Source organism: Penicillium psychrosexuale (genome assembly GCF_028828465.1).
Source record: "Penicillium psychrosexuale strain IBT 29551 chromosome Unknown utg000004l, whole genome shotgun sequence".
Taxonomy (NCBI): domain Eukaryota; kingdom Fungi; phylum Ascomycota; class Eurotiomycetes; order Eurotiales; family Aspergillaceae; genus Penicillium; species Penicillium psychrosexuale.
This window is the reverse complement of record NW_026643189.1, coordinates 5,727,985-5,752,547: the sequence shown is the minus strand read 5'-3', so window position 1 is coordinate 5,752,547 and position 24,563 is coordinate 5,727,985. Positions and strand designations below refer to the sequence as shown.

Sequence of the window (24,563 nt, the reverse complement as noted above, 5' to 3'; positions counted from 1 at the left end):
GGTCCTGTTGTTTCATGTCGGCAATTGCTTCTTCATGTGCGGGGATTGGGTAGGAAAGGCGTATGCGTTGAGCTCATTATTATGAAAGCATTACCCCGTACGCCATTGGATTGGTAGAGATGTCTTTCGGTTACTATAATGGTACTCCGTAGATTATACTACAGATGTGAATCCTGCATGGATCTAGTAGCCTTGGAGATCCACTGTATACCATGAAAAAAGCCACAAAAGAAGAAAACATCATAACACTTTTGAAGCCACACGCGACAGACTATCCCCACAACTAAAGACATTCATTGACCTATTCGGGCTAAAATACGCATGCCATTTATGGGTACCGTTGCATTCTAGGCTTTTACTTTGGAGGGGCCTGGGACCTGTTGGCTTATAGATCCTTGTACCTACCTTGTGACTACATATAATAATAGAGGATGTACGAAGTACAATGCAAACCCTTTCCACTCGTACTTGTCCTACTTGAGCAGGACTCCGATCCGCCTGTAATGCGGCGCAGGATAACCAATACCAAGAAGACGGGACCCAAGCCAGCCTTTATCCAATAATATATGCCACCTAAATGCATATGTGGACCCAACGGACCACGGTGTGGCGAGGTGAACTAGTACAAGGTACATGTTCTCAATAATAAGTGCAGGCTGCATAAGCAGTCTGCAATGATATACAACCATCCAAGTCACCAGGCCGCCCAGATCTGAATATGCCGGGTGTGGCCGAGATTGTGTGACGCTTGAACTCTGGCTCTCGTGGCATATTACATTGACAATATATGGGCTATTCAACTAGGTTGCGGTGTTTCTTTGTCTTTGACCCCTACGGAGTACCGGAGTACTCCGTGGTGAGACCTCAAGCCACGTTATTGGGGGCCGTTGAAAAGGATCAAGCAGCAGAGTGACCAATGCGCTGATCTGAGTCTGCGGACCGTGCATGACTCCAAGCGCTATGATGCATCACTTGGCTTAGTATTGAAACATGACGTATCGTCTTTGTAGGTAAGAAGAAGAGAAGTGACTTCACTACGGAGTACATAGGGCTTTCCAACCTTCAAGTTGGAATAGAAGTAAGAGCTTCGTTTTGCGAAGTGGTGAAATGTCCGCAAGTGATCCCAACTGGGTAAAGAGAAAGAGAGGATATAATACACATACAAATATCAAGAGCGTCTTTACATTGCATCGTAGAATATCGAGCCAATGGACCAAAAAGCAGCGTCGATCAGCCCCGTGCGGTATATGCATGGCCATCTCGATAGGGGGCTAGAGATGAGACAAGAAGAGTACAGTTGAAATCAAAGGAGACAAAGAGCAAATTAGAGTTGATCTTAGCGAAAAGGATGTTAATGCCGACAGGTCATTGGTGTGCAATCCTCCGGTGATCGACCGAAATGTCGATCTGAGCTCTCTTCTTTACTGCAAGCAATCTATTTCTCTTTCGGTCGAATGGTCCGATCGGAGCATGAGAATGCTTTTCGAACTTTCTAGGCCAAGGAAGAGCTAAGAGAAAATCGTGAATGGTTGTATTTGACCTCTCCTGACTTCTTTGACCCCTTTGGCCTTGGAGTAAGTTCGTCCTTTACTGCGGCTCCCTTTTGGCCCCGTATGCATGATCGGCCACTCCGTGTCTGTGCGAGTGCTTGGTCCACGTCTGTTTCCAGGATCTTTAGTCTGACCGTCATATCTTCTGACATTTCGTCGAGTACAATATGTTGATGGAGTATAAAATTATTGTTTGTGGTTACATCAAAAATATGCTCCTTGTCCTTAGAAATTAGAGATCTACGTAATCTGTACAATAGAGCCCTTCCGAGGTTAGACCGAAAGATTGGCTAAATGGGGTAATAGGATAACTTGGTAAATTGGTAAATTGGGTATCGCAAACCGAGCATAAACTAAAACCCTCAAGAACTCCGTTAGGCATAGACGTCCACTTGACCATTGCTTTGCATGGGTTCAGATGGGCCACTGGTGATCGCTCTGGCGGCCACCTTCCTCATGCTCTCAATTGCCTTCTTGAAGTTGGCCTTGTCATAATCTTCGGGCATATGTTCTCCACTGTAGATGCAAAGCACGCGCATACCCGGCTTGTAAGAGAGTTGTTCAAGCAGCTTAGGTGTAATGAGGAAGTACTGGCCGCCCCCGCCACCGCCGATGGGGTTGCCGCCTTCGTCCGTTTCCTCGGGGTCGTCCGAGGCACAGGCAATGTCCACCAGGCGTCCATGAACCATGCGCTCGTTTCGCGGGTCCATACCTTGATTGATCTCATCCACAACGCGGAATGGCGAGGCGGAGAGCGACTGCAGTGCCATGAGATAGAAGATGGTACTCACCGCTCGCTCACCACCGGACTGGCGATGTGAATCCAAGACCGACAGCCCCGCGCCCTGACGGAACTGGACGTGAATCACGATCGACCACTCCCCGAATTCGCTAGCACCAGGCTCGCCATTGGGCCCAGCTTCACCTTCCGCTTTGCCCAAGGTGACCTGGCCAGCACATCCAATGCGGCGGAAAGAATCCGAGAAGGCATCGCTAATCTTCTCGATGAGCGCTTCCAACCTAGGCTCCCAGTCCTTGCGGATGTCCGTGATGGCGTTGTCAATTTCCGTAAGCTTGTTTAGGAAATCGGACAGTTTGGAGCGCAACTTCTCAATGGATTTTCCACGGTCTTCGAATTCTTTGATCATCTGGCTACTACCACCATGGGTGAGTTCTAGTCGGGCCTTCTCAGAGTCAATGTCGGCTTCGAGCTTATCTATGTCATGATCGTTGAGTTCTTCAAGTAGAGATTGCGCGTCGGGTTGGTCGTGCAGTTCTCGGCTGATTTGCTGAGCTTTTTGGAAAACTGCTCTGGCCTTCACTTTGGATTCCCTTAATTTGACTGTAGCCTCCTGCGCCTGTCGTCTCTTTGTTTCTAGTAACTTCGTACTATCAATGTTGCGATGCCGCAGGGTCTGAAGGTCGGAAGTTGCCTCCAGGAATAGGACCTCGACTTTCATGAGCTCCTCATGAGCTTGACGGAACAATTCGACAGCATCCTGCATTCCGTCAGATAAAGTAGATAGAAATATCAGTGATGAACTTACGGCATATTCGACAGCGGCCTCGGCCTTTTGAATTGCCAATTCGTCTTGCTGGTTGCGAAATCCACGAACTCTCTCCCGTACCCCATCAAACATCGATGTAAGGTTTTGGAGTTTGGCCTCTTGTTGAGCTGCAAGCCGTTAGACAAATGCCAGACGGCAGAAGAATAAGAAACGAAACATACAGATTTTCTCTGGGATTGCTCGGTACTGAGTGTGAGCCGTCTGTTTTGCGCTCTTTTCTTTCTCGATGTCTTTCTGTAGTACAATTAGTATACAGTGTGACGAAAACAAGAGGACTATGCAGAATACCATTTCTCGCTCGGTCTGCTCTTGTTCTTCGCTTATCTTTTTCACGGCAGCCCTTTCGGACTCGAGCTTCTCCTTGATGTCCTGCAGCTGTTCATTCCATAACGTGATGTTCTCTTGGTGTTCACGTTTAAGGGAAACATCAACAGGCTGTTCGGTCCACACCTGAGCAGGCTTGATCTCTCGAACCCGGGTTGATGTGGCACCAGGTCCATACTCTCTACGCCGAGTCACCTGATAGCTTTTTTTCCCAGATACCCAGGAGCTCATTGAACCCTCCTCCAAACGGGCAAAAACTTCATTTGAAATTTCACGCAGTCCGATAGGAGTCAAGTGTAGGCTCTTCTCACTGCACAGCATGGCAATGACAGGATCGGGCCCGACCAGAAAATCCCTTGCCCAACCATCGAATCCCAATTGGGCAAGTTGATCATTCGTCATTGGAGGCCTCATAGTATCCAACGACAGCGAGCAGGTGCGGATGCTAATGTCATGGAGTCCCAATGTTTGGTTAATCGCAAATTGCAAGGTGCGGAAATCATTCCTGGTCTGTACGGTGAACGACGTGAAGTCTGTCTTCTGGAATAAAGACTCGACAGCATCGGCAAATTTGGGGTCGGTGATTGAGCACGTAACGATCGGAGGGCCGAAGACTTCTTTTTCAAACTTGCTTTGGTTTTCAAGAAGCCATCTATAGGCTTTCAGCGTATCGTTGGAAGATTTCTGCAACTTGAGTTCTTGTTGGCCGGAGGCTGAATCCAAGCTGCTTAGCTGGAGTTCGGCCTGCTTGATACTCCTTTGCACTTGCTGTTGCTGCTCCTGGAGGGGCTGTCTCCTATCTTGGATTTCTCTGGCCTTTGCCTCAAGCTCGCGTTTTTCGCGCCGTTTCTCTCTCTAATGTTGTGATAAGTATGCTGGTCCAAATAGGAAGACATAGGGTTCTTACCAAGGTCTCGTTGTAGAATTCCGGGTCGAACTCCACGGCCTCCTCTTCTTGTTGGCGTCGAAGTCTATGGATAGCTTGCTGAGCAGATGCTGCTTCGGACTTGTGCCTCTGACCACTCTTTTTTTCGGCCTCAATCCGACCTTTGAGATCCTTGATCCTATTCTCAAATTCATCGATTTTTTGGCCGCGTTGAGTGGCGACACTAGATGCCTCGTCAACAGAATCCTTTCGATCATCTTTCACAACGTTCAATCGCGCGATATAGGCCTCTTTGGCGTTGACTGCACGCAAGATAGGCTCGTTTTCTGCCTGAATCCGATGATATTCACGCTCAGCTACAGCTTTGGTAACCTTCAGGGCCTCGACAGCATTGTGGTGTTCCTTGTACTCCACAATTGGACGGCAACGCTCAAGGATTTCGATTTTCCGCTTGATCACAGCTCTCTGACGCATTCTTTCAACGTCGGCTCTCTGCATCTCTTGGCGATTCTCCATATTTTCTAGCAATTCCTTGTCACCACTGTTGTCCATCTCGAGTTTCTTCTGCTCAGCTCTCAGTCTCTTCAAGGCATCATGCCATTGGGTCATTTCCGGACCAGCTGCTGCTCTTTGCGTGGAATGAAGAAGCTCAATCGGTGTAAGTGCAGCAAACTCGGCGACTTTATCCTGAGGAAGGAACTGGCAGAGATTGTCTACCTGGATGGCGAAGGACTGAGCCAGTTTCAACACATCGTTCTTGGAAGCGGGTGCTCCGTCGAGTGTAAATGAACTTTTATTGCCATCGCGCTTGATGATTCGCTGGATGACAGGGTTGTGACCAATCTTGGGCGGTCCGCATAGTTCAATCTCAATCGTAGCCTCTCGGGCCCCATGCTTCACAAACTCGCCCAGTTCCTTGGCGCGTCCAAGGTGCTAAAGATCAGGTGAGTGTCAGTATAGGGAGGCTGTGCAGTATTATAGTCCGGGTCTTACCTGAGGTCCCCATCCCAGGCCTAAGCAGATGGCACAGACCAGGGTGCTTTTGCCCGTTCCATTTGGACCAATGACCATGTTGAGCTTTGGTCCAGGATAAAACACTGCTGACGTATAAGTCACAAAGTTTGTCACCTTAATCCGCACGATCGCGCCCGGCTTATAACCACCGGGACCAAGACCATCGTGGGCTGTCGCACGCGGGGCCTGAGAAACTGCTTCCGGTATTTCAGATCCAGCACTATCCCCATCCCTCTCTCGTTCTCCTTCGCCTTCGCTCTCGTCTCCAGGCTCTGATCCGCCATCGCTTTCAGCAGGGTCCAAGCGGGGGCGTTTGTTGTTCGAGGGTTGGGCTTGGGGAGTAAACGTAAAGTCTTCGTCTTCTTCATCCTCACTGTGAGGTCGACGACGAGGAATACTGGGTGATGCCATGCTTGTTGGAACCCTCAAATAGATGTAGAGGGAGCCTCATGGGCTGTCTGTGAAATTCGCTTTGTCTGGCTGTTCTTTGTTCAAGTCCGACGCGAGGGGAACGCGTCCGCGATCAATAAAGTCGGATTAGTAGGCGGTGAGAGCCTCGAAATGGCCAATTGGTTGCAGCCAAAACAGCTTCGACTTTGTATAGCACTCACCATGCCTCCTCCGAATATCAAGCGGTTGATCTTAACTACTGCAGTTGTTTCTATCACTATCACGGGTACTCTTTATGGCGCTGGTCTCAAAACAGATCAAGAAATTGCTGAGGTATGAGCGAATCCGTCTAGATCGAATTTATCCATTTATCTGCAGCATTTCAGATCTAACAATGATGCGACATAGACAGTAAAGCAACGACAACAATCGACGTTTGATGAGCAAACCAAAGCCCTCCAGGATATGCGCTCCAACCTGATTGCTCGGAGAGGCATAATTGAGAACCAGATACGAGACCTGGATGCAAGGATGCTAGAGAAGCAGCAGAAAGGCATCAGTGGTGATTCTCAAGATCAACCGAGTGGAGGTCGATGAGCCTATGAAGTATTTGCCGAACGGAGGCAACGGATTCACAACTACCGTTCAACGCGAACCAACCCACGATGCAACCGGCATGCTTTGAGTCTCCGAAGGACCGGGCACCACTTGCGATTCAAATACAAGGTGGCGGCTATCGACTACATAGTTCCAACATAGGTCTTAACACCCACTAGCTGCGCAGCAAACTTTCTACTAGGCCTGTTGCACTTGTTTTTGATCTTCGAGTGCCACAATCCAACCATGGCCTGCAAAGTCTGGAAACATTGGACTTGCTTCGATTGATGGATTTGACTGCTTGTACATAACTTGGGGTGCTATTCAAATCAACTACTACTTCTTTTGTTTATAAACAAGAATATATATTTTTCCCTCTCGCCCGAAGTGCTAAAGATTCTACTAGAGGGCTGGGTGTATATTTATCACAGGCGCATCTTTCATTTCCCAGACACTGTAGCTTTGATCTCTAATCCAGAGTCCCTGGATATATAAACCGGCCTGGAAGCCACTTGAATAGTGCGATGAAATCAGGAGACGCCGTTGGTCGACTAATTTGGAAGCTAGTGGCGAGACCTCAAACGCCTAAGCCTCGAGATTGAGTCTTTCCAGCAAATCATCCAGCTTTTCGAGCAAGATCTCATAGTTCATCGCATCTTCCGAGAATTCATCCTCAACAACCGCGCCGTCGAGAGTTCGAATCTCCGGGGCATGGACTTGTAGCTGCTGGCCTTGATTGGGGATAGCCTCCTTGGAAACATTCAGGGTCTGTACACCTTCCGTAAGATCTAAAATATCTTCCAGCGGCTCGTCTTCGTCTAGATCTTCCGGTACTTCTTTTTCTTCCATCATCTCATTCAGACCAGCCTCACCAAATCTCAATCTAAACCGCTCTCCAAGATAGAACCGGATATCATCCAGCATTTCAATGGAATCGGTTTCCTGTCTCGCCTTGATACGAGATGCTGATTCCTGGATCAACCCCGCAAATTCTGGCCTATCTATATGGGCTTCCAGTCGATATGCGAGATATCGAGCAGCGAACTCTTCCAATCTCTGCACGCGCGTCAACCACGCCGCTCGAACGATTGAGTAAATGTCAATGTCATCTTCTTCCGCGCTTCCTCTAGTTTTCGCAGCTTCCGCCTGGGACATCCCAGCACTACCAAGGGTGCTGATGACCATGGCGGCTTTCGTCTTCAGCTTCTCGATGAAGAGCATGTCTGCGGCGAATAGGACGTCGACAGCGATTTCTAAGGGGAAATCGGCTCTTTCGGTGTATAGGAATGTAAGAATAATTTCCAAGACTTCAGGCGAACAGTTGACGTCGATGATCGTCAGATGCTCATTGAGGTAAGCTTCGCGAAAAGTGGATGTAAACATTGCCTGGAAAAACTCAGACCGCAAAAGCATTGCTCGATGGCATGGGAAGATGATCGATTTCGGCGCCTCGAGGTTGTTCTCATTCGCGGTAGAGATAGCGCCAATAGCAATCGAACTGGATGTGCCATTTCTGACCTCTGATGTGTCAATGTCCTCTTCCTCCTCATCATCGGGGAGTTCATCCGCTCTCAGAAGAACATCAGCGAAGATTGCATTGCTTCGATCCCACTTCACTTCATCCACCTTCGAAGTCTCCACCTCGAGCTTGTTCCCCAGAATATTCTCCTGGAACCATTGTTCTATTTGATCTCGGCCCTTGGAAATATCGTCGGTTCTTCTTTGTCTAGCACGTCTTCTGTCTCCACTATCAAGGATACTGTCTAGAAGACTAGGTATCTCCAAATACTTGGAAATTCTATCCAGCGCTGCAAAAGTCTCGGACTCCATGAAGCCTGTCCCTGGTCCACTTCGCAAGTCCCGAGGAGCTTCTCCAAAGTACAGATATTTGATAGCCGCACCGAATGCCTCCGGTGAAATGGTGCTGGGGAGATTCCATGTTGCAGATTCTGGTGCCGCGGCCAGTTTACCATAGAAGTATGGAGAGCGTGCCGCGAGGATGAATTTGTGGAGGTGGAGCGATTCGTCGGATGCCGTCACAACAATATCTGTTGTTAATGGAGATTCACGGGTAAGAAGTGTAGTTATATGCGCGGCTAGCGGCTGGAGGGGGTCCGTGGACTTGGAATAATCATATTCCAGAAGAAGATTTCGTATCCGGTCGTTTAAAGCATTATAGAGACATCTATAGAACCACCATTGTTAATTCTAGCCACTTCATAGAGAATCAATTGCTATTTACCTCTCACCCTGAAATGTGTCTCGCTCACAAAGTGCACCAGACTCGAGAAGAAGTTGCGCAACCTCATAATGACCACAGAGACTCGCCTACCAGGTTCATTGATTATTATGCGATACACGGGATTGGCACGGTCAAATTATCAATATATTGTACTCACCAGAATCAATGGCGTATAATCATAGGGATCACGAGCATTAACATTGACGCCCTCGGTGATTTTCTCCTGACAGACTTTCAGATCGCCCTGACGGCATGCGCTGCATAGTTCACAGAATGGCGCACTGAGATCTAAAGGGTTATCATCCTTAATAGTGCCCTCCTTGATCAATTCCTTCTCATTGACTAAGCTGATCTCCAGCTGGTCCTTCCGCAGCACAGTTGGCTCATCCATCATGCAGATTGCCAGGAACAACAGGTCGAAGTGGGATGAGGCCGAGGGCAAACTGCAACGGCGGGGCGGAAACTGGCTTATCGATAAGAATCACGTGATTGTACAATTGTGAAGTCTGAAATTAAGGGGGTGTCCTATATTGTAGAGATATTTAGAAGAGTAAGTAGTGACTAGAATGGTTAAAGTATGGATCAATGTATATATATAGATATAGATATTCGTGTATACATCACAACAAGAACTGTAATAATCATAATTGGTTAAACACCATTCGCCTCCTTCCGACCGTTTGATCGACCTCCCCTACCGCCTGCTGGGTTGGGGAAAGCGCCATAATCACCGTTGCATAGCAACGATCCCCCAAACACCCATCTTCAAAGCTCCAATTCATATTGCCTTGACTCTTCCTCAAATCTTCAACTCTACAGCTAGACTTTTTTTTACTAACACAGGATCTTGTTCTATACCGTTCATGCATCATTGACCCTCATTCTTCTGTTTCGCCTTCACCTCAACGTCCTAAACCAACTCTACAGCAATCTATAGCCATGGCGATTGCTTTGGCTGAGGCCGATAAGTATGAGATCTTGGACAAAATTGGTAAGTTCTACCTTTTTGTGACCTAATTTGTATCCTACGTGCTCAAAACTAATCTCATATTCATTCAGGTTGCGGTTCCTTCGGAATCATTCGCAAAGTCAAGCGGAAGTCAGATGGGTTTGTAAGTGTGCATAGTTGGCGTGTTGCAACCAGAACTAACCTCAAATTGCTCCTATAGATTCTTTGCCGCAAGGAAATCAACTACATCAAAATGTCTCAGAAAGAACGCGAACAACTCACTGCCGAGTTCAACATTTTGAGTTCCCTTCGTCACCCAAACATCGTCGCATACTACCACCGGGAACATCTCAAGGCCAGCCAGGATCTGTACCTCTACATGGAATATTGTGGTGGCGGAGATCTAGGCATGGTCATCAAGAACTTGAAGAAGGCCAACAAATACGCCGAAGAGGAGTTTGTCTGGCGCATTCTCTCCCAGCTTGTCACTGCTTTGTTCCGGTGTCACTACGGATCTGATCCCGCCGAGGTCGGATCAAATATTCTGGGCCCGGCTCCCAAGCCATCTGGACTCAAGGGAAAACAGGGGCAAGTCACTATTTTGCATCGCGACCTGAAGCCGGAGAACATCTTCCTCGGTAGCGACAACACCGTCAAGCTTGGCGATTTCGGCTTGTCCAAGCAAATGCAATCCCACGACTTCGCATCGACTTATGTTGGCACACCTTTCTACATGTCACCGGAAATCTGCGCGGCTGAAAAATACACCCTGCGCTCCGACATTTGGGCAGTCGGCTGCATCATGTACGAGCTCTGCCAGAAGGAGCCCCCTTTCAACGCTCGTACCCACATCCAACTAGTTCAAAAAATTCGCGAGGGAAAGTTCGCCCCCTTGCCTGATTACTATTCCCCAGAGCTCAAGAACGTTATTGGAAGCTGTCTGCGGGTCAATCCCGATCACCGCCCTGACACATCTGCTCTGATTCATCTTCCTATCATTCGCTTGATGCGCAAGGAGAAAGAGGTTGTTGACCTCGGAAAGACCCTGCGCCGACGTGAGGAGGTTGCTGTCCATAAAGTCCGTGAAATGGAACAGAACCTCGCCAAGAGAGAATCAGAAAAGCAACACATCAAGGCTGAAATTGAAAATACGGTTCGACGAGAGTGGGAGGTCAAAGCACGCTTAGAAATCGATCGCCAGGTGCAAAGCGAACTTGACAGACTCCGCAAGCGATTTGAGTCTGAAGTGCAAGAAAGGGTCGCCATTGAGGTTAAGAAGTACAAGCACAACACCTCCAATAGCAATACCTCCCGGGATGATGTGTTTCGCACGAGTACCAATGGCTCTGGGTCCTCTCGATCCAGCAATCAAGGTTGGCGGTCTTCTCGGTCTTCTGCCAACACAACAGACGACAGCGATACTACCCCCTCATCAAACGCCGACATCAGCCAGCTATCTCTTGGCTCTCCTCCATCAAATACCCGAAAGCAGCCCAAGAAGGAGACGCGAACACCTTTTTGTCGGTCCAAGACCGTTGTTGATTCACCGGTGGATGTTCAAATGGCCGAGCCGTCACCTATTTCAATCGCTTCGCTGTCCCTATCCCCTCGCCGCACTTCCGCCCAAGGAGGCGCTCGCAACATCTTTGCAGAGGCCGAGCGGACCAAGGCTAAGTGGGAGCCCACCCTAGCCTATTCTGATGATGATGACGACACCCCCGACTTGCCCTCACCAACTCGGCCTAAGGTGAAGCCCGACCCATTGAAGGCGCCACGACGACCTCTACTTCGCCAGAACACCGCGGCTCTCATGCAGAAACTTAGCACGCAACCTTCTCTCTTCCCTTCCGGCGGTACCCGTCTTCCTCAATCGACGAATGCATCTGCTTCCCAGTCTGAGGAGCGCAGTGTAAGTGAGAGCAGGGCTAGGTCTCCCCACCGCCGTCTAACTAAAATCCCATCATCTGCCAACCTCGCTGCCGATGCGGGCACCTCACCAACCCGCAAGAGTGCATCGAAGCAGCAACCTCCTTCTACTAAGAATGGGGGTGGTGGCGAAGAGATGTTCAAGGCTGTTATGCAACGCAATATGGGTGGCCGTACCCTCGTCGAACTCGCACAGGCGAGAGCTGGAGGCCGTCCGATGGATGAAGTCAAGCGTTGTGCCAGTGACTCGCGCGCTGGCGGCCCCACCATGAGCGTGAAATGCTCTGAACGTGATGCTCCTGCTATCTGGAACCCTGAACTGGATGAGATGCCCAGTCCCTTCCTTGCCCGTGGCAGGAAAGTTATCCGCAACCTGCGGTAGTCTTTTACTTACATTAAATCTCCTTTACATTTACACTGTTCTTTCGGTTTGGTTCTGGTTTCGGCTCTCTTATGACGCCTTCTTGGTGTATTGGAGTTTTTTTTTGGATTGAAGGTTTTTCTTTCTTGGATTTGGATTTCGATGGTTTGGTTTCTTTGGTTTCTTTGGAAGCCCCTTTTTGCCCACCGTTTTCGGTTTTCGCACTTCGCTTCTTGCGCATACTTTCCCATTATGTCACGGAGTTGGCACTAATGTTTTCGGAGCATCCTTGCCATGCAAGGCACGGAGTTTGATACAGATGCCCATGTCTCTTTGCATTCGTTGGCTACACACTTGCCCCCCCGACTCGACTCTTTACCACTTTTCTTTTGTTGTTTATGCCGTCATGCCCCTTTCCTTCAAAAAAGGAGACGATTGAGTTCTCTTGTACATTTATTGCGTTAGCCATGCATCGACTGTCGAATTTCTGTATTTGTTTCCTGTTTCTCTGAACGTCTAATCTATTACTCGTGGTATCCTCCTCCTTCGCACACATGTTGCTTGGTGGTTATATTGGACTAATATTTGCTGTGCCTCCCACTCGGGAGTACTTCACCTAATTCTTCTTCGGAGTTACATATTCCGGGTTCTGGTGCTTTCTATGCTTCAATGCGGGATGTACATATCCATTTCAGAAGAAGTAAACATGTTTCGTGTCATTCCAGACTTGTAATTGCCCCGCAGAAGTTTATGCTGACTTCCTAGATATGCGAGTCGAGTCATCCATCTGCAGCGTTAGCCCTACTCTAATATGCATCACCAGTACACTTTACCACTCTTTCAAACTACTAGATGCATAGAATAGATAAGTATGCACATCTGATTGAAATCTGCAACATAATACGTGATTGATGTTCAATGAAACATTTTGACCAAAAGGTCAGATTAAGCCCACGCCTCCTCATCTTCGACCTCTTCTATCTGAACAGACTTACTCTCCTGGTTGAGACGCCGCTCCTCTTCTTCTAACGTCAACATCCAATCCTCCTGTGGTGAATCGCCAGCTTGTGCTTCCGGAACGGGGCCGGCATGATACCCAGCCTTCTCAAGCTTGTCCAACTCTTCAGGTTCTAACAACTTCCCCTGTCCCTTGATTGACTGCTGTTTCATTCTGACCGCAGCCGGAACAAACTTCCTAGTTGCCTCTTGTCGCAGGTCCCGAATCTGAGGCTTCGCTTCGTAAACAGTCCTTGCTGCTGGAACCGCCGTTGGACGAGATGGCAGTGGGTGAGGACCACTACGCTCAACGTTCTGTTCTGAAGGCACATTTCCATCCCGTCTGCGCTGGTGCTGGCGTGGGATTGGTGGCGGTGTATCCCGCGGCATGGGTATCCTTCGCACGTCCTCATCCGTATCGCTGCTGTCACTATCACGAGGCATTCGTGTTTCATTTGAGCCTCGCCTTCTCTTCCCAAGCACGCCGCCACCACCACCACCCCGTCTAGCACTATCACCCTGGCGGCCTCCTCTGCCGCCGTGATCGAACTGGGGTGCCTTGTCGCCAAGAGCTTCGCGCGCCTTCAAAACGCCCCGCAAATCCTTCTCTAGCGCTTCGAGAAGCTCCTTATCGCGCGGCCGTAGTTTTTGTCCTGATTCCTCGGCTTCTTTGAAGCTGTTGATCTGACGCTGAATTCGATCTGGGTTGCGGCGCGCAAGTTTCTCGTTTCGGCGGGCTAGTGCCTCTGATTTGCCTTTCTTCAACTCTTTTTGTTTATCCTGTTTCCGTTGCGCTGCGGCAGGGTTGATCGAGCGCTCTTTGTCTTTGCCCATGACGTCGTGTTGGTGTTGGTGTGTGAGTGGTCTGTAATATCGGTATGGCGTAAGCTAGCTGTGCAAGCCAGTGATAAGTGCCACGGGCTCTTGGCGAATCAATTGAACAGATCGCAGATTAGGTACCGGCACAAACGTCTGGGCTCTGTGGGGTGTCGCACGTGAAGGGTATAGTTGGAAACGAGAATGCAGGGCGCAGACTAGAAAAAAAGCGCGCAATGAGGATGGCTAGTGTGTCTGTCCCGCAGAATAACAGGCGATCAGTGCGTTAGGTCGCCTCGTCTGTATCGATCGCGTCGGGCCGTCAGGTCGAGAGTCCGAGACTGCGGGTGATGCTCACAGGCCGAATGTAAGAAAGGCTACGAACAAGCGGTGTGTCAAATAAAATCACCAGTTTCAGCTTCACGGTTTAGGCAGCTAAGGTTGGCTATGATAGTAGCGGCTGGGTAAAGAAGTTAAAGTTGAAGTTGGGGTTTGGTCAAGTACCAGTCCTAGATAATTTTGGCAGAAATCCAACATGCACAGCGGAAAAGAAAGCGGTGTATTTTAGGACCAATCATCAAAGTTAAGTCTCATCTGGTCGCTGTGGTTCTCCGTAGAGAAACCAAAGAGTGGAGAGAGAGAGCTACCATGGTTCGGCATTATTGGAACTACGACTACATACATTGTGCATACATCGTACATTGTACATCTATGTTGATTTATATATAATCAATATTATCATTGCATATATAGAGATGTATATTATTGCCTATTGCTCTCGATTCTCTTACATTCCTGGTGGGCATTAATGTACGGAGTAGAGCCTCTTGAAACTTCCATCCCAATGAGATAGGTGCAGAGCCTATGCAATATTCAATATTAAAAAAAAAAAACATTGAAGAAGTACTTAAGGATGAAACAAAAGAAAACTCTGAAATATCAATACAATAAATACAAAGGCTGCTAAATATTGCTTTTTCTTGATGTTCGTTCCATCTTCAAGCCCCTCTTTATGGGGAAGTCCGAGGTATCATATTTCCGCCTGAGCCTGTGCTCCAAAACATGCATATGTATAAGAGAGAAATCTCACTAGGAACAGCCAGGAATACTAAATCCGAGGCAACTTATCTTAATAGCCGACACGTACCTGCTCCGTAACCAATGATCCAGGCTGACTCATCTCTCGCCCAATTCGCCGATGAATAATATACATCAGATAACGCCCAGTCTCGACGGTCTTTCTTGATAATCCATGTGGTTCGGTATCTTTCTTCTTCGGATCACCTCACTTCTCTTGTAAGGTACAGGGCCAGTCCCCACTTAGTCCCGATGGGCCGATATGTGTCAGCCGTGATATTAAATACTTGGACTTCTTCTCTTCCCCTCTTCTTCTTGTATCCACAATCTTAACCTCTCTCTCTCTTCCGTACTCAAACACTCAATTCCATCCTCAAAATGTCTACTAAGGGTTTCAAGTCTGGTGACGCCTTCCCCGACGACGTGGTGTTCTCGTGAGTAATTGAGCTAGCCCCTCTAATTGCGTCCCTCCACCTAACAGACTACCAACAGTTACATCCCCTGGTCTGAGGAGGCTGGTGCCATCACCTCTTGCGGTATCCCCATTAACTACTACGCCTCCAAGGAGTGGGCCAACAAGAAGGTTATCCTCTTCGCTCTTCCCGGTACGTGACCGCTCTTTAATGCAATCCCCTCCTCCTTCCTCTCTAGGCCCTCTGCGCAAGGTTCTCACGCTGACCGCCACCCCGCTCTACAGGTGCTTTCACTCCCGTCTGCTCCGCCAACCACGTCCCCGAGTACATCAAGAAGCTCCCCGAGTTGCGCGCCAAGGGTGTCGACCAGGTCGCCGTCCTCGCTTACAACGATGCCTACGTCATGAGCGCCTGGGGCAAGGCCAACGGTGTCACTGGAGATGATATTGTATGTGATCTATCATTCTTCCCACCCATACCAATTTCCCCCCAAAAATTCATGGACTCAATTGACTGACTCCTGTCTTTTATTTAGCTCTTCCTCTCCGACCCCGACGCCAAGTTCTCCAAGAGCATCGGCTGGGCTGACGAGGAGGGACGCACCTACCGCTACGTGATCATTATCGACCACGGTAAGGTCACCTACGCCGCCAAGGAGGCCGCCAAGAACAGCCTCGTGCTCTCCAGCGCCGATGCTGTCCTCAAGCAGTTGTAGATTCACTTCTTTAAGACTAGAATTGGGTAAATGGACTGGCGCATTGTTTCATGGGTGATTGGGGAGTCGGACTGCGGTATTTGTGTTCAGCAGATATCCAGCATTGTTCTCCCCTCTGCTTTCAGCGGTTTTCCGAATTTTTAGATCGCCCTGTTACTTGCTCTGTTACCTGAAGAGTGAAATACTTTTAATGAAGCCACGAGTTCATTCTTTTATCTCTCTCCGTTTCTTATCTAAGTAAATGGTAGTTGTCTTAAGGTTAATTTGTTGTACAACGTCAGTACAGCTAGGAACTATACCTCCTCGTTCTGATTGGTGCGCTGCTTTGATAATGGACTATTAGTGCTAAGGGCCATAGCCACAGTCGTCCGTGCTTAACGCCTCAATCGAGATCTAGATCATGCAAGCCAATTGACAAGCATCCAACCATATTCAGACACAGTTGGCACCATCTCTTAAGTGGAAGCAGGAATCTATTATATTGTTCTCCGTAGGTCTTGCATCGGAAGTCCTGGGGATTATCAACCTCCATACTGAAGATTGTACTATGGATTGAAGGTTAGAATGAATACCCGGAACTTTCGAAATATACAACAATAATAAACATTGGATGAATATGGATAGTGCCATCACATGGATCATATTGTCCAATTAAGTTGTTTGTAGTTGAAAGTCTTCCCCCAAAAGCAATGGATATACGCAAAATCATAGACACAGTTCAACGCCAACCTCGAAAAATCAAGAATTCCTCAAATTCGATTCCATGGCGACAGATTTATTCTTCTTCCGATCTTCTTTCGTCCGCAAACCACGACTCAGCCCACCGCCAAGACCGCGCGCCAGAGATGCAAACGGCGACGAGTCCTGCCACACATCCAAATCGTGTTCGAGCTGGCCAACGCCCTTGGGGCGCGGATCCTCTTTTCGGTTAGAAACCAAGCCGACGGGCTCAGACTGTCGACGATGAGAGTGTTTCGCCTGTACAAGGCTGTGCTGGGTGATGGGTGCGTATTCTTTAGTACCAGGGGATGATACCTGTTCCAACAAGGGCATGGGGACATCAACGGCAATGTGTTCGGAGCACTGGCAGCCGCATCCTGTCGGACAGGTTGGAAGGAACTTGTTCTGGTCTGGATGGGCGAATGAGCTGTCGAATTTGTCGGCCGGTCGAAGGAACCAGCGCCGGTGGCAGTCGAAACAGCTCACATGTCCGCAGCTCAGACAGGGAATCAGCATACCGTTGATCACCTCGCCGCAGATGACGCAGGGCAGTTTGGTTGGCAGTGGCTGCCGGGGCTTGCAGTTAGGGCATCGGCGGCCTGATAGTTTGCGCTGATTTCGCTTGGAGGGGGTATTCGGGGCTAGGGGTTCCTTATTAAAGACGGAGAGCTGCAACGCGTGGCCGCAGCTGGCGCAATGGCGCTGGAAGTCAAGAGTTTGAGAGTTTGGCTTCGAATGTGGATCTTTCAATGCGGTCTCTTCGGAGCTAGTGCTGTTCCAGTAATGGCTTGAAGTCAAGTCGTCCACTCGATCAGCCACAGCTCCAATCTTTGTCACCTCGCTTTGTTGGACAGGAAGGTCCCAAATCGATAATAAGTTTGCATAAGCAATGCGGTATGATCGATACAGCAATTCCTCATCTCTGTCAAGAAAAGAGTCTTGCGCTGGTCCGTCGCTTTCAAATGCACTTTGGTTCTTGTATGTGACCTTGAATCTTGCGGGTGGTGGTGTAGGCTCCGTTGGTTGATCGCTTTCGGTGTCGGACTGAGCCTGTGACTAGAGAGCAGTCGAGGTCAGACAGATCAAACTTTGAGATTAGAACTACTCACCACTTGTCCGGCTGCCACAACTGGGCTGTTGTGAGGAGTCGGCTTTTTCTTGTCCATTCTAGTTGTCGGCGGTGACGCAGATGACGGTCCGAATGTGAATGAACGAGATAATGAGGACGCTAGCACCGATCCAAACCCAGATCCACTTCGTGCCTGGGTTTGTTGATCAGGCGATGCAGCCATGGACACATTGTGGGTCGTATTTTTTCGATCAGCAGCGATGCCTCGTGGACGGGACATGAATGGAGGCGTGGTGCCTGTGGAATACGGGGGAGTGGAATCGAGACGCCAGATCTCACTAGAAGAGCGTGTCGAGGTCTGGGGCGGGGGCATAGCCTGGGCCTCTTTGAGAACAGATGAAGCTGGCGTCGCAAGTGGTGGCTTGGTTGGAATTGCGGATGGGACAGGAGGAAAATCTAATGAGAAATCCTGTCTCCCAGGCGTCTTTTTGGCTCGCTGATTCTCCAAATATCCCTCTTGGTTGGCTTCCAGTAGTACGCACGACAGCATTGCCACCATTTGCACATCCCCAATGCGCTCAAAGTGTTCGAAAAGAGCAGGGACAAGCCAATGACTGCCAAGAGGGTGGTCACCCCAGCGAATAACACTGCCCGTCAAGTCTCTATACAGCCCATCTTTTCCAAGATCACCAATTCTGCCCGCTTTTTTGTGCGTACGCCTTTGCAACAGCCCTGACCCAGGCAAAGTGCCAGGGCTTTTTCGAACATGCAATATCAACTTGATTAGACCCCAGATTTGGGCCAATTCGTAGCAGCCAGCGTCAAGGGCAACAGCCGCGTTATGGGCGCATACATCTGTCCCTTTGCCACAGATGCGGTATTGACTCGCCAACTCCCGCTTGACGGGTAACATATCACTCAGATTATGAATAGATACGATATTCTGGGGTGCCTCTGATTTGACTGTGGCTCCACCTCCAGTCGACCGCTGAGAATTATCTGTTGATCGCGGCCGGTGAATGCCATAGCTGCCGGCACTGCGCCATGTTCGGGGTGCTGGGAAAGGTGTCGGTAGCCCAGAAAGGACGTCAGAGGAGCCCGAAGAGCTCGATGTATCCGAGTATGACTCGTCCGAATCATCCGATGTACCATCATCTGTGCTCGTTATCGTTCCGATTCCGCGTGGGCCGGGTGAGTTGGTATGTAACCGGCCGAAGCCTTCAAAAACTTTATCGCCTCGAGACCAACGAGTCATCTCTTTGAAGCCCATGTTCTCGAACAACTCGGCTGATTTATCCTTCTTTGGTTTCGGCGGGAAGAAGCAAATGAGGCGGCCGTCATTTGCCCAAAGCGCCCCGCATACTTTGGCCACAGGCACCATGACGTTGGCATTGACAGGGCGGAGTAGCTCAGAACTCATCCCCAGCTCTTGGCTCTGAGTCATGCCGACTTCATCCTCGTCGCTGGATTCACCTTCCAGTTCACCGTTGTTAGGGGACTTGAGGGTATCGCCAGTTTCACCCAATATCCACGCGACGCTGTCCTCCAGGCTGCTTTCGCCTAAAAGATAACGCACAGCACCTTCCAGGCACCCTCGATTCCGAGACATGTAGGTCTCAGCAATTGTACGCAATTCAGCGGTAGTCTTCGCAGCCCACTCATCGGTGACGGCTGCCGTCTTTTGGAATGCAAAGGTTGGGATAGCCGTCTTGGGATAGCTCGTTGGAAACTTGATATCAACCTTCAAAAACAAGGAGGCCCCGTCAGTACCCCAGGGCCCATTTAGAGAGATGGAAATCTTTCTTTGTCGGACATCAACTGAATCAAATGCAACCTTAGTGAACTTTTCACCAACCTGGCTGATTTCATCTCCTAATGTCTCAATGTCCCAGCCTGAGATCTTTACACCGCGCATCCAAGCAATTGGATTTGTATCGGCTCTTAAATTTGACCTGGGTTGCATGCCAACTCGATCAATATGGCCTCCCTTTATCCAACCCCGAGCGTAGGGAACAGTAATGGCGTTCATCCCAGTACCTGCCGCAATATTCTGGTTCTGGTGGCCAACAGAGGAAGCCACGTCAACGTCATCGAGATCCAAATCTGAATTCACGTCGCGGAAACTCCGATATACGGCACCGAGTCGTGTCACAGTTCGCGTAGAAATAAAAGACTTGCCCTTTTCGTACCCGACGCGCGCCAGAATTTCAGGGTTGACTTTATGCAGACGAAGCTCCCTGTCTGTTCCCCACGTAACAAGTTGATATTCGCGATGGTCAATTCCATTCGCTACACCTCCGCGTGGTCTCCACAAGAACTCTTTGACTTGTCCCTTGTGTCCGGGAAAACTATGTACCAACGGTAAGTCGTCCTCTGGATTTGAGCCTTCTGCGGCTCGCCGGCTGTACAGGTGAAGGTCATTGTTGCCTCTCTGTGGCATTGCGAGCATACCCCATCCAAACGGCGTATTGCGTGCCCGCCACACGGGGAATGGTGTGTGAATTTGCTTTTCAGGAACATCTGAATCGTTGGTGTAGTCCCAGAACTTGATAGTTCTATCTAAGGAACATGTAACTACAGCACCGCGTCGAACACGATTCCAGTCGACTCCATAGATCTTGGTGTTATGTGCTTCGATCGATTTGATTGGGTAGGCGCCCATGCGGTCATCCCAAATTCGAAGGAACCGGTCATGGGAACTCGCAATGACATGAGGGTCTTGTCTATTCCATTTTACCTGCGTTGCGCCAGTAAACCAATCTGAGAATGAGACCGCTGGTCGCGAGGGAGCACGTAGGTCCCAGCAGTGCACGAAACTGTCCACGGAACACGTCGCTAAGATATCCGGATGGAATGCCGAGAAATTGATATCGGTAATTGCTCGAGAATGGGCGTGAAGCACAATTTCGATGGAGTTCTGCCATGTCTTCATAGCCAAATTCCAGACCAACGCTTTCTGGTTAGATGTACTGACAACCCACTGATCGCGTGCAGCGAATGGAGACCACTGAACATCAGCTACCTCCCATGGTGTGTGGTGAGGGAGATACCGCGGTGGAGAATATGGCGAGTCTAGGTCGATGACATGTAGGCCCTCCTTGGATGCTAAAACGACATCGCGTCCACAAGGGGATATTGACATAGAACCCACCGGTTGCTCTACATGAAAGGAGCTGTCCTCTTCAAACGTCGGGCTCTCCATAGCCGATGTGAGAGGCCTCGGTTCCATCGAGCTAGACATGGTGACTGTGATTGCCGCTCTTTTAATCTCCGGTGTTCGTCGGGCCGCGATCTTGCATGAACCGGGGAGTCAGAGGTATATCCATGCATCCAACGGAAGACGATATATGCATTTGGGAGTGATTCACCTGTTCCCATCTTCCACATTGGCATTCGCTATCATTGTTTCATGGTTGGAGACTTATATCCTCGACTTGTCGCGAAGAACTGCACATGTGGAGAGTTGAGTTGCGATAACGCGATAAGCACAAGAGCGTGGCTGGTGCTGTGGCTGTCGCTGTCGCTGTGGGATTATGACATCACATGATCTCGTATACGGGACGCGAAATAACCCCGCCATGCAGGAGCCCCTCGGCCGGTTATGTCGAGATCTGGATTGTTTTTTTGGTTAACTTGCGCTTTACTCTTTTCTGTTGACTTTTCCGACTACCTATTGTGATCCCACTCAACGTCGAAAGTGTGCGAGTTCCTGGTCTGCCTTAGGAACAGTCTCCTCAAATCAGGTCTATACGCGTGTCGATAAGCCGGTTCGCCATGGCTTTACCCAAGAGAATCATTAAGGAGACGGAACGTCTGATGGCAGAGCCGTAAGCAGCTTTTCTCTCTCAACATGTCATTTGCATAGCAGCTAACATGTTGTGCTTGGGTTACAGTGTTCCAGGCATTAATGCTGTGCCCCATGACGATAACCTCCGCTATTTCGACGTCTCAATTCACGGACCTGCGCAATCTCCATACGAGGGTAGGCTCGCCCTTACAAAATCTTCCTGTCAATTGAAGTACTGACATATACAGGCGGTATCTTCCGACTTGAGCTCTTCCTGCCAGACGACTATCCTATGACCCCACCCAAAATTCGCTTCTTGACCAAGATCTACCACCCCAACATCGATCGTCTGGGTCGCATCTGTTTGGATGTCTTGAAGAGTAAGCCACAATTCGATTTATTCTCAAACTGGAAAAGTCTAACCATGTTTTGTTTTTTCAGATAATTGGTCTCCAGCTCTCCAGATTCGTACGATTCTACTATCTATTCAGGCACTGCTCGGAGCCCCGAATCCCGATGACCCGCTCGCCAACGATGTTGCTCAGAGATGGAAGGACGATGAGCCTGCTGCGATCCAAACGGCAAAGGAATGGACTCGGACACATGCTATGACCTAAGTCCGTTGGTGCTATGTGACCATGAAGTCCAGATAACCCTTTCTATTTGCGATAGCAGGCATTGAATTACAAGCGTTTGTTATTAGGCAACCCTGTTACTCTGAGTAGGATTACATTATCTGCTCCTTCCATTAATCTTGTCTCAAGTTATTCTGGCTTTCTCTAGCAGAGCGTCAACCTCGTCCGCGTGTTTGACTTTCATCGGCCATTCTTAACGCATCCGCTATCATACATCTAATGTAGTCCGGCCACTTACAGTCCTCGCAGTGCACTGATCGCTATATCGCTTGTTGCACAGCCGTGATCCTCGCCTTGAGAATTATACATATGTCAACTTCATCCATTCCTAATTTCGAACTCTGATAGAACCATTGAAGAAGATACGTACTCCAGCTGTATAGGCGTAGACGGAGTACACATACTTCGCTTGAGCCGCTCTACCACAAAAGTTTCCAGCTACATCTATAGTCCAGACTCGAAGGAAATTCGGCTCATCGAGGGCCAGGAGTAGTTTATCTGTGAAAATTCCACGTTCCTTGCGCTTTTTGTTAGTTGAAAATTGAAAATTGAAAATTTCATGTCATTTCATGTCATTTCATGTATTTTTTTCCATCTGCACTCATAGTAAGACATAACTTGAAGCATATGTAATACGATTCGAATTAACTAGTTAACTAATAGTTAACTACATTATGCAACTATCCTGATCAGAGATCATATACAATCGAAGTACTGGAAAAGAGAGACATATCATGTGACCTTATCGATAAGTCGACCCGGAAAGGGCAGAGGTAGTCACGTGTCGCACTTTAGCGAGCACCCGCACCACAATTGGGTCAGTAACATCACCGCGATCCACGATTTACGACAACCACTCAACGCCAACCGACCCCCGTCAGCGCATCTCCATCCGTCAAGATGCGTACTTACGACGACGCCTTCAGCGGCCAGAAGATCTACCCTGGCAAGGTGCGTTTGCAAATCCCGTCGTCGCTTTTGGGGGGAATTCTTGTGCGAGGGAACAACGGCATCACGGATTCGACATTCACTCTTCGACGTCAAAATTGTCGCTCTCCATCTTGCCGAACTACCGCACATGAATTTTACCGTTTTCTTATTGCCGCTAGAAGCTAATCTTTGATGTTCAATGTTCTAGGGCAAGCTGTTCGTCCGTGGCGACAGCAAGATCTTCCGCTTCCAGCGTGGAAAGTCCGAGTCCCTTTTCCTTCAGCGCAAGAACCCCCGCCGCATCGCATGGACTGTTCTCTTCCGTCGCCAGCACCGCAAGGGTATCTCTGAGGTCGGTCGCCCCTCTCCTTGGATTATTGTTAGATTGTATGGAGGGACAAAGGCCGAATTTAATGGTGACGCACAAACCATGAAACGGAGCAAGAGCAGGAATTATCACGTCACCACCATTATTCGGATCAAATGATGGAGAATGCGACTGCAGATTGCTGACCGGGTTATCTTTTTGGATATATAGGAGGTCGCCAAGAAGCGCACCCGCCGTGTTGTCAAGAACCAGCGTGGCATTGTCGGTGCTTCCCTCGATGTGATCAAGGAGCGCCGCTCCCAACGCCCCGAGGCTCGTGAGGCTGCTCGCAAGCAGGCCATCAAGGACGCCAAGGAGAAGAAGGCTGCTTCCGCCAGCGCCAAGAAGGCCGAGAAGGCTAAGATCGCCGCCTCCAAGGGCGGTGCCCAGCGCATCCAGAGCAAGCAGGGTGCTAAGGGCTCTGCTCCCAAGGTCGCCGCCAAGTCCCGCTAAATTTCTTTATGAAATGGTTGGGAATGGAGGTGTTCGGAAAGGAGCAGTGCTGTGATGGTTGCGATATGATGGAACTTACGGGCATCGGAGCTGGAGTACTGTCTGTGAGGACTGGCCTTGGGCCTCGACCTTGTTTCTGGAAATACTTTATGCAATACAATTTCATGCAGAAAAATGGGAACAAAGGAATCAAAAAATGAAGCCCATGCGAGTATTAAAATTATGGTCTTATCCAATCTCCAGCAATGGAACGTTCCTTGCATTTCCCCTGGGGTATCATGTCTACCAGGCCTACTCATGAGTTGCTAGATATGTATCTCTGTCGGATGTCAACGAAGTAATCCAGATTCTGCCTCCAGATCTATAATTGAATTTCTTGTTTTGTTTTGTCCTAAACTTTTGGCCTTGAATATACGGGAAGGCATAACCTAGGGTGCCTGGAGACAAAGCAAGAATGAAGCAAACAGTGTTTAGTTTAAAACAGTTAAAGCGAACCTTCCATTTCTGACCAGACAATAATCTTTCAAGTTGAATAATAATGATATACAATTGTCATGTTTCACGCACATCTATGCTTCAGACCATCTAGGTCTCCATCCCCGCAATGCATTGATTTCAAATTCTCGAGAGAAAGCAGATAATACAAACACATCAGTAGTGTTACAGGCTAAGACGGGGATCGCCGCAATGGCAGAAGCACCATCATGATCACGATTGGTAGACCAAGCATTCCCCAGCCTTAGGACTTTCACGGTGCGCAATTGAGTTGCCAATAGTA

The 24,563-nt window shown here is 49.0% G+C and overlaps 9 protein-coding genes across 9 annotated transcripts; 5 read left to right on the top strand and 4 right to left on the bottom strand.

Annotated features, from left to right (window-relative positions):
- Positions 1–1,924: 1,924 nt before the first annotated feature.
- On the bottom strand, positions 1,925–5,753 carry N7518_008074 (DNA repair ATPase SMC5; the record flags this gene model as incomplete). Its single annotated transcript, XM_057189001.1, has 6 exons — positions 1,925–3,049; positions 3,098–3,225; positions 3,280–3,352; positions 3,407–4,297; positions 4,350–5,261; positions 5,322–5,753. The coding sequence occupies 6 exons, from the start codon at positions 5,751–5,753 to the stop codon at positions 1,925–1,927; spliced, it is 3,561 nt and encodes a 1,186-aa protein (XP_057040704.1).
- Positions 5,754–5,954: 201 nt separating this feature from the next.
- On the top strand, positions 5,955–6,329 carry N7518_008073 (uncharacterized protein; the record flags this gene model as incomplete). The annotated part of the gene is made up of 2 exons (XM_057189000.1): positions 5,955–6,065; positions 6,141–6,329. 2 exons carry the CDS (start codon positions 5,955–5,957, stop codon positions 6,327–6,329), a joined length of 300 nt encoding a protein of 99 aa, XP_057040703.1.
- Positions 6,330–6,914: 585 nt separating this feature from the next.
- Positions 6,915–8,962, bottom strand: N7518_008072 (ankyrin repeat and BTB/POZ domain protein; the record flags this gene model as incomplete). The annotated part of the gene is made up of 3 exons (XM_057188999.1): positions 6,915–8,514; positions 8,572–8,657; positions 8,729–8,962. 3 exons carry the CDS (start codon positions 8,960–8,962, stop codon positions 6,915–6,917), a joined length of 1,920 nt encoding a protein of 639 aa, XP_057040702.1.
- A 548-nt stretch (positions 8,963–9,510) lies between these two features.
- Positions 9,511–11,828, top strand: nimA (serine/threonine protein kinase nimA; the record flags this gene model as incomplete). Its single annotated transcript, XM_057188998.1, has 3 exons — positions 9,511–9,562; positions 9,631–9,683; positions 9,741–11,828. 3 exons carry the CDS (start codon positions 9,511–9,513, stop codon positions 11,826–11,828), a joined length of 2,193 nt encoding a protein of 730 aa, XP_057040701.1.
- Positions 11,829–12,752: 924 nt separating this feature from the next.
- On the bottom strand, positions 12,753–13,637 carry N7518_008070 (WW domain binding protein 11; the record flags this gene model as incomplete). Its single annotated transcript, XM_057188997.1, has 1 exon — positions 12,753–13,637. One exon carries the CDS (start codon positions 13,635–13,637, stop codon positions 12,753–12,755), a length of 885 nt encoding a protein of 294 aa, XP_057040700.1.
- Positions 13,638–15,074: 1,437 nt separating this feature from the next.
- On the top strand, positions 15,075–15,824 carry N7518_008069 (peroxiredoxin family protein; the record flags this gene model as incomplete). The annotated part of the gene is made up of 4 exons (XM_057188996.1): positions 15,075–15,130; positions 15,189–15,301; positions 15,394–15,557; positions 15,645–15,824. 4 exons carry the CDS (start codon positions 15,075–15,077, stop codon positions 15,822–15,824), a joined length of 513 nt encoding a protein of 170 aa, XP_057040699.1.
- A 738-nt stretch (positions 15,825–16,562) lies between these two features.
- On the bottom strand, positions 16,563–20,854 carry N7518_008068 (Mtc5p; the record flags this gene model as incomplete). Its single annotated transcript, XM_057188995.1, has 2 exons — positions 16,563–17,600; positions 17,654–20,854. The coding sequence occupies 2 exons, from the start codon at positions 20,852–20,854 to the stop codon at positions 16,563–16,565; spliced, it is 4,239 nt and encodes a 1,412-aa protein (XP_057040698.1).
- A 495-nt stretch (positions 20,855–21,349) lies between these two features.
- On the top strand, positions 21,350–22,017 carry N7518_008067 (E2 ubiquitin-conjugating protein UBC13; the record flags this gene model as incomplete). The annotated part of the gene is made up of 4 exons (XM_057188994.1): positions 21,350–21,440; positions 21,507–21,595; positions 21,649–21,780; positions 21,842–22,017. Exons 1-4 carry the CDS (start codon positions 21,388–21,390, stop codon positions 22,015–22,017), a joined length of 450 nt encoding a protein of 149 aa, XP_057040697.1. The 5' UTR covers positions 21,350–21,387.
- A 918-nt stretch (positions 22,018–22,935) lies between these two features.
- Positions 22,936–23,785, top strand: N7518_008066 (60S ribosomal protein eL24; the record flags this gene model as incomplete). Its single annotated transcript, XM_057188993.1, has 3 exons — positions 22,936–22,986; positions 23,174–23,317; positions 23,504–23,785. 3 exons carry the CDS (start codon positions 22,936–22,938, stop codon positions 23,783–23,785), a joined length of 477 nt encoding a protein of 158 aa, XP_057040696.1.
- Between the last annotated feature and the right edge of the window lie 778 nt (positions 23,786–24,563).